Genomic DNA, 9,185 nt, shown 5'->3' on the forward strand with positions numbered 1-9,185 from the left:
TATGTCAACCATTGAGCTGGGTGAGGAGGGTGTGTGTATCACCCTCTATGTCAACCATTCAGGAGGGTGTGTGTATCACCCTCTATGTCAACCATTGAGCTGGGTGAGGAGGGTGTATGAATCACCCTCTATTTCAACCATTGAGGAGGGTGTGTGTATCACCCTCTATGTCAACCATTGAGCTGGGTGAGGAGGGTGTGTGTATCACCCTCTATGTCAACCATTGAGCTGGGTGAGGAGGGTGTGTATATCACCCTCTATGTCAACCATTGAGCTGGGTGAGGAGGGTGTGTGTATCACCCTCTATGTCAACCACTGAGTTAAGTGAGGAGGGTGTGTGTATCACCCTCTATGTCAAACATTGAGCTGGGTGAGGAGGGTGTGTGTATCACCCTCTATGTCAACCATTGAGCTGGATGAGGATGGTGTGTGTATCACCCTCTATGTCAACCATTGAGGAGGGTGTGTGTATCACCCTCTATGTCAACCATTGATCTGGGTGAGGATGGTGTGTGTATCACCCTCTATGTCAACCATTGAGCTGGGTGAGGAGGGTGTGTGTATCACCCTCTATGTCAACCATTGAGCTGGGTGAGGAGGGTGTGTGTATCACCCTCTATGTCAACCATTGAGGAGATTGTGTGTATCACCCTCTATGTCAACCATTGAGCTGGGTGAGGAGGGTGTGTGTATCACCCTCTATGTCAACCATTGAGGAGGGTGAGGAGTGTGTGTGTGTATCACCCTCTATGTCAACCATTGAGCTGGGTGAGGAGGGTGTGTGTATCACCCTCTATGTCAACCATTGAGTTAAGTGAGGAGGGTGTGTGTATCACCCTCTATGTCAACCATTGAGCTGGGTGAGGAGGGTGTGTGTATCACCCTCTATGTCAACCATTGAGTTAAGTGAGGAGGGTGTGTGTATCACCCTCTATGTCAACCATTGAGCTGGGTGAGGAGGGTGTGTGTATCACCCTCTATGTCAACCATTGAGCTGAGTGAGGAGGGTGTGTGTGTATCACCCTCTATGTCAACCATTGAGCTGGGTGAGGAGGGTGTGTGTATCACCCTCTATGTCAACCACCAAGTTGTGTGGACGACAGGACAACAATCGTATGTCCAGTTGTCCCCTTTGTTAACCTTTAAAATGGCGAAGGCTTGTTCTGGTTGGCCTATAGAAAATATTATTTCCACTAATATGTTTTTGTTCAAGTGTCGCCTGTGTCCACTGTGTTAGCGTTAGAAAGTTGTATGATGGTACATAAAGCGCTCTATTCATTTCAAAGACAACGCCACATACAGCTATCAAAATGTTCGCACAAGAACGCAATAATTGAAAAAACTGCATCACTTTTGTTACATCAATTTTCTGCCTCTTATCATATTGTTTGTGTTCTTTGTAATAATAAAAACAATTTTTATAACAATTTCTTCTTACCGGAAATATATGATGATTTATTGTTAAGAAGAATAAAGATCAGTCTGAGAAAAAAATATATTAAAAGTGTACTTGCAGCTATAAATAATGACCTTTGTGTTTTAAAATGTGTTTTTCATTTTTACATAGTTAACAATAGAAATAATAAAACAACGATTAAATAATAAAAATGTGTTTTTCATTTTTACATAGTTAACAATAGAAATAATAAAACAACGATTAAATAATAAAAATAAATAAAATACCCACCTCTATATCATAAACTTGTTTCAATTTCCTTCATTGTTCGATTACTATATAGGTATTAATTTTGTAAACATAGATTCCATCATTACCCGGAGTGTTGCCTGAATAAAACACTGTTCTATACTGACACCATGGCCATTACATTCTGTTGACGTGCTACCATCAGTTGTTTGAGTTTTTGAGTTTTCTCCATCATATGAGTGTTGTCTCAAGCTACAGAGCGTTATCTCGGATTTTTTTTTAGGATTAACATCATTGAGCTTTATCGCACACCGAATTTATTACCATCAGCCGACAATAAACCTTCCCAGATAATATTTGCTAATTTATCAACAGTTGTTGTACCCTTTTCAAGAGGTCAAAAATTAAAATTTAAAATCAATAGAAAAAGTGATGTTGCGTCATAGCTTCAATCTGTGGAGAACAATGTGAATAAAAGTTTCATTTGTCTACTTTCTAGTAAATGAAATGATTAAAATAATTAATACTCAACAAAAGTATTAAAAATGTTCGAAAAACAACCCACATATCGCATGCTGTATGCGGTTCATTCATCTATTTTAATTTTTTTATCTTGTAGTTTGTTTTATGAAGGGGAAGGAAATAGGCTTGCACTACAGTCTAATCAAACAACTGGAGTTTGATAACACAAAACTGTACTTTCCTTCCATTACCGATTGTCCAACAACATATTTGTTGTCTATACCGAAGTACCTTAAATGCTATACATTTAAAACAAATAAATAAAAATAAAATTTTGTATTGTGTTTTTGCACTTTTTAGATTTGTATTCACAGCTGTTAATTCGTTTCGCTGCAATTTTTTTTTTTTTTTGATGTCTCGTTCTAATGAGAATTTGATCTAACAGACATGTATGTCACGGTGGCACGTACGGAAGTCATCCTGTTTAAACACACACACACACACACACACACACACACACACACACACACACACACACACACACTCACACACACACACACACACATTGGGCACTAATGCAAAGCCAGACTCTTTTGACTCATTAAAGGTTACTGTCAAACTTAGTTTCTTGTTCATTACCGCAAATAGGCTGTTGTAAAATTCATAAAGAAGAAAGACACGAGACAGACCTCTTCTTTAAGATAATGTCAGAAAAATGCTGAAGTCGATACAATAACCAAGTGTACTCAATTATTTAAATATTTTTGATCATGCTTAATAAAACAAATATAATGTTTAGCGGTATGTTTTCCAAAACAAAGCTAACGATGCCGTTTATTTTTTATTTATTTTTTTTTTTTTATTTGTACAGAAATAAAGAAATGACATAAACGTTAAGCGTGTTGCAAATTTTAACACTACTTAAATAAATATTAATAAAATAAAGCTAATGTTTATGAATTATATGTGAAAAATATGGTACAAGTTGTATTTTATTTTTTACCAAAACTAGAACACATTTTTTGCCTTTTGAATAATTGCATACATTATATAAGTAAAACAGTAATAGACATGGCGCATTTTGTTATGAGTTGTTCAATTCGTATTTGTTTGAGCTATTTTGTTAAGTTATTTCCCTTGCATTATAAAATTGTGTTCTTCTGTAAGAGATCTATATTTAATAAAGGGATTTTCTTGCAGTTATGCATCGTTTTTTCTTACTTAAAGAGCATTTAACTTAAAAAAAATAATAAGGAAATGGTTACTTTGAGTGAAAACGATATATAAGATAAAGGTTGAAAAACTGGATATTACTGTAGGACATTGTGATTTATATAAAAATGTTTTGTTTTACTTTTCCCAAATTTTCGTGCAAAATTTTTAATTAAATAAAGTTCACAAACAAGCATCATATTGTCAAATTGAATATTACCAGACATTGTAGTGTTACACGCTTGGAAGGCGGAATGGGTGGATCGCATCCGCCCCGCCTTGCGACGTCTCTGAGTAGGGCATATTATGTATAGTTTAATTTTGAAAAAGGCCCGGCTTAACACATTCTTGTGTAGATTTACATGCAAGGGAATTATCTAAAAGAAATTATTTAAAAAAAAAATTAATATAAAAAAAAATAATTATTATTAAAACATAGTTATTTAAGCTTGTTCCTCAAATGTATAAAACTGAAAAAAATTAGTCAGGAAATTTTTACTACTTTATATTATACAAAAATACAAGTTGGACGAATTTTCAATATGATTAGAGACACTATAGTTTTATTTTTAGAATAGTTGTTTATGTATTATTAAAATACATTTAATCATGACCATTTCAAAAGGACCTTTACCTATTTCTGGATCCCTGACAAAAGGGACACAAGTGAATTTAAATTTATAGACATGTGGAATAGTTATGTGGTGTAAAGCTATCTCATTAATTAAGTATTGAAAGAAAAACTTAGCAAATATGCTAATGGTGTGGATGCGAATCTACTTTAATCAGAGTTCTTTCAGACATTTTTCCCTATGTGGCAATTGCAACTTCGACGGGCGGGGGGGGGGGGGGGGGGGGGGGGGGGGGGGTGATGGGGGGGGGGGGAAGAAAGATTTTACCAATCGCCTAAAATAATATTATTACGACTTGCTTATTAAACCCTTAAAGTTAAAAAAAAAAAGCGAAATGTTACAGGTTTATCTCTTCAAGCAAAAAAAAAATAATAATTTTTTAGCAAAAGATAAAAATATATCAACGGCAAGAAAATGTATACACTGAAACACTGTGAGTAATTAAAGTAACTAACAGTTTTCCAAACCTAAATATTATTCTTCAAAAAATTTAATTTTAGTATCGAAATCAAAATACGCAACGGTAGTGTATTTTAACCCACGTTGTGTATAGTCCCCTAAAGTAACAACTCTGTCTTCGAGCCTAACACGGATGTCTTATATTATTTTGTCCACATTTTATTATGCCTCGTATTTTTATTTTTATAGCGTATATTATCATTGTCCGAAGTCTGCAGGTAATGTATTGCTGTGCTAATAGTTTGACACATGAAGAATGTTGTAGATTTCGATGGAATCATATTTAAATAGAGGAACCGGTGAATGCTGAGTGCCATACAAAAAAATAACATAATTATATATATATATATATATATATATATATATATATATATATATATATATATATATATATATATATATATTTATTTATTTATTTATTTATTTATATTTATTTATTTATATATATATATATATATATATATATATATATATATATATATATATATATATATATATATATATATATATATATATATCAAGCTAAGTTATAGGCACATTTGCTAAGAATTTTGTGATTGGATGGATATTATTAAGGTGCTCATTTATTCTGGTTTTCATCAGTAAGGGAAAGAAACGCTATTTTCTTGAATTACGTAGTATATCCGCTGTTGTTTCCCTTGGACTGTAGGGACACAAGTACAGTGTATTTCTTCTTCGACGCTTATAAAATTGCAAACGTCTGACTAACACAATATTATCTAACAATATACGAGCTTACTTATGTAAATGGATCGTCATTATTTACGAAATGCATTTAACTATTTTGTGATCATTATAATCATAATAAAGACATTCTCAAATTGCTATAACTACTATTGTCATACTCTAAACGTATCAACGAACACATCACCGCTGTCCTCATAGTCGTTGAATTGTCAAATGAGCTACATAGGTAGACATTAAGGCTTTATGTAAATAGTTTAATTCTAAAAAAAATGCGCTGGCCAATGTCGAATTTATTATCACCCTCCTGTAGTAAAATGGTCACAAGCAAGGGCAATAACTATACCAAATAAAGGAAACAAATACGAATCGAAAAAAAATACACCATAATTATTGGAGTTTTTTTTTAATTTTTATTTAACGTATGCAATGGTACTTTAATCAGAAAATGTGAACTAGTTTTAGTTTAAATGCAAAGAAAATGCAAGTTGTATCTTATTTACACGAAGACAATAGACACATTATCTTTATTTTATAAATCATTATTTAAGTATTGTTAAGATATATTTACAATATTCTTTTTTCCTGTGTTAGAACTATTTCTGGATCCCTTACTTAAAGGGACATAAGTGAATTTAAATTTTGGTTAGTGTAGTTCAGGGGTCGGCAATCTTTTGAGACGGAAGAGCCAAAAGTTACAATTTTCAAAATTTCCCAGTTATAAAGAGCCACACACATTTTTTTTATACCAATATTTTATTATTCGATTAGGATTAGGTAAATAAATTTGATATGCTATTTCAAATAAATAGCTTTAAATATAACATACACTTCTTTCGAGAATCAAAAAAATAAAAACATAGGACTATCCCAATCCACTTTAGAAGCAGTTAACTTTTTCTTTCTTTACGTACATCACCTGCTCAATGGGTGTCTCCCATTAGCCAGGCAGGCCTTGACACGGCAAACTAGGACAAAGTGGCTTGCATATTCGTTTGATTACCGTGTATTGGTCTTTTCTATCCTTTGGATCTCAACAGGCTTATCTTCCACCCCACTGAACGGAAGGTAAACTCGTACCCCACCGTCCAGTACCCGGTTCAACAATAGTAACTAATCACTTAAAAACTACTACACGCACGTCAAATTAAAGATTACTAACCGATACGGACATGCATTCTGAATAAAATGACATTCACATTTAACGCTATTCGACAAAGTCGGCACTTGGCAGTGGCAAGCATGGAATAGTCGCCACGCGGCTGGCCACAACACGGATGTGGGGCTGGGCCTGGTGCCCAAGCAGCTGTCCGTATACTTTCTACTCCACCTACTCTCAATGTTCTCTGATGAGTGGTTTTGTCCTGTTTAAAGTTTAGTTTCTTTCAAAGTATAATATTTGTTGCGAAGTGGAAATAATATTTTCCCGTAGGCCAACCAGAACAAGCCTTCGCCGTTTTGAGGGTTAACAAGGGGGACAACTGGATATTGCAGGGGTCGGCAACCTTTTGGGACTGAAGAGCCAAAAGTCAAAATTTTCCAAATTTTCCAGGTTTTAAAGAGCCGCCATACTTTTTATTAGAATGTTATGGTATTTGATTAATAAATGTTAGGTATATGCATTTGATTTTTTATTTAAAATAAAGAAATAGCTTTAAATGCGAAACAATCTTTATTCTTATAAGTACATACAAAACAAAGTATTTTAGCTAGCTGTGCTAGAATAATATAATTAGTAATCAAAGAATGTAACTGTAATTTTAGAATAATATTTTACAATAATTACATCAATGGGAGCATTGGCCTTGCATAACTTGTTGTTTTCAGTTTCAGATTTGTATTTGTAAGTTGGCTTCTTACTTTACTTTTGATTATATTCATGCAAGAGAACGCTTGCTCGCACGAATATGTGGACCCGAAAATCGTCAGCACTCCAAATGCCAACTTCTTTACCTCACTGAAAGATTCTGGCAGACTATTCCATGCTTCAAATATTAGTGTCTCAACTCGCGGCATTTCTTTAAGAGACGCCCACTTGTGCAGCTTAACATGCTTTTCTGGACCTCCAACTCTTCCAACTTGCTCTCGAGTTCTGTAAACTTATCACTCCACAAATGTTTGGTTTTCAAATCTAGGAGTTGCATTTGAAGCAAACCAGCATCAATTTTAAATGGTTCAATGTTGATCTCATTTGTATTTGTGTTGAGAGGATATACAATGAAAGCTAGTGTACTTGCGCTCGTTTTGAATTGCTCAAATCTTTCAGCGAATCCATCCTTCATTTTGCTTATGGTAACGCTGAAGTATTTGGTGTCAATAGTTGCATTATTTTCATCACGATATTGCTTAAGATTTTCGAAATAAAGTAATTTGCCGCTCTCCATATCTTCTACAAAGAGAACTATTTTTTTTTCGAAACAAATCACTTCTTCAAGCAAAGCATATGCGGGGTTTCCCTTCCCTTGGAGTTTTACATTTAGCTCGTTTAGTTTCTTTGTGATATCCACCATGAAGTAAAATTTTTGCAGCCATTTGTCTTCTTTTAATTCTGGATGGACAATGCCTTTTTCATTCAAGAATGTTTCTATTTCACTCAAACAAGAAGCAAAACGTTTCAATACGTTACCCCTGGAAAGCCAACGCACTTTATTGTACATAAGTAGGTCAGAATACTGGCTTTCTAATTCTTCAAGAAACTCCTTAAACTTGCGATGGTAGAGAGCTTTAGCCAAAATGCTGTTACTGATCTTAATAACCAAGTCCATGACCTCAACCATTTCTGTCGGAAATGTTTGGGCACAAAGCGCCTCTTGATGAATTATACAGTGAAACGTTAAAATTTCGTGGTTTATTTTCTGACGAAGAATTGTTGTAACACCTTTATGTATTCCTGTCATACTTCTGGCTCCATCAGTTGCTATGGAAACTATTTTGTTTATATCGATTTCATAGTCTTCCAGGCAGTTTTGCACAGCATCTGCTATGTTTTCTCCACGAGTTTGCCCTGAGAGCGGCAGTAAACCTAGCAGTTCTTCTTTAGGACCTTGGGACAAAATATACCTGGCGAATAGGGTAACTTGTGCCGTGTCTCTTATGTCGCAAGACTCATCCATAGCAAGTGATATAGCAGAAGCCGACTGAATGTCTTCCACTTGCATGTGTGTTATATTTGAAGACATTTTAGAAGTTCTATCTTGTACTGTTTTAGCAGACAAAGGCAAATCTTTGATTTTCTTCATGATTTCGGTTTTGTTTTTGAAATCACGAAACAGTTCTTCAGCTCCAACTATGAAACAATCTTTGATGTACTCGCCATCTGTGAATGGTTTCCCTCTTTTTGCAATTTGTAATGATATCGCGAAGCTAGCCAGCTTGACATTACTTGAAGATTGCGTCCAGTGGTTGAGCATAGAACTGGACTGTTGTTTTTGTTTTTGAAGCTCTTTGACAGCTTTTTTCCGTGCCTCACCGGTTGGATATTGTACAGCGAATCGGGCATGTTTTGTAGTGAAGTGTCTCTCCAAATTTGACTTCTTATTGGCAAATGAGACCAGAGTTTCTTCCAGGCATCTCTTCGGGAGGGCGAAGCCCCCCCCCGAAAAATTTTTACCGCCCCCCCGAACGAAATGAAATTTATATAATAATTTATATAGAAAATATATACTTTTAACAGTGTCCGCCCCCCCCCCCCCGAAGAAAGTCTACCGCCCCCCCCCCCCCCCCGAAAATTTCAAGTGCCCCCCCCCGGAGAAAAAAGTCTGGAAGAAACACTGAATGAGACAAGTCGGCAGACCATCTGTGTTGCATATGAACGCAAACGACTCGGTCCAATCCTAATTAAATTTTCGATTTTCTTCTTCAATTCTTCTCTTCTTTCTATCAGATGCCATACTGGTGGCGGGGTTAAAATAAAGATTTTAAAAATGTTATTGCGCATCTAAAACGGCGTCAATAAATCATTAAGTTAATAGTAAATTTTGTATATTGCTAATTAAAAAAAAAAAAAAAAAACTTTTATTAAATGTTAAAGCGTATGGATAAGTATTGTACCTCCAGGCAGAATCGTTTTT

At 35.0% G+C, this 9,185-nt stretch overlaps 1 protein-coding gene across 1 annotated transcript; it reads right to left on the minus strand.

Moving 5' to 3' along the window:
- Nucleotides 1-7,109: 7,109 nt before the first annotated feature.
- On the minus strand, nt 7,110-8,525 carry LOC131945049 (general transcription factor II-I repeat domain-containing protein 2A-like). Its single transcript, XM_059306035.1, has 2 exons — nt 7,623-8,525; nt 7,110-7,460 (listed from the first exon to the last, which is right to left on the minus strand). Exons 1-2 carry the CDS (start codon nt 8,523-8,525, stop codon nt 7,110-7,112), a joined length of 1,254 nt encoding a protein of 417 aa, XP_059162018.1.
- Nucleotides 8,526-9,185: the final 660 nt, after the last annotated feature.

The sequence above is a fragment of the Physella acuta genome, unplaced genomic scaffold, assembly GCF_028476545.2.
Source record: "Physella acuta isolate Inbredline_101_S28 unplaced genomic scaffold, ASM2847654v3 ptg000521l, whole genome shotgun sequence".
Lineage (NCBI taxonomy): Eukaryota > Metazoa > Mollusca > Gastropoda > Physidae > Physella > Physella acuta.

Excerpts from the sequence above, each read along its gene's own strand:
- LOC131945049 (XM_059306035.1), bottom strand. The coding sequence starts at position 8,525 with ATGCTCAACCACTGGACGCAATCTTCAAGTAATGTCAAGCTGGCTAGC. Across the intron at positions 7,461-7,622 it reads TGCAAAAATTTTACTTCATG|CAATATCGTGATGAAAATAA; the intron begins GTGGATATCACA and ends GAAAATCTTAAG.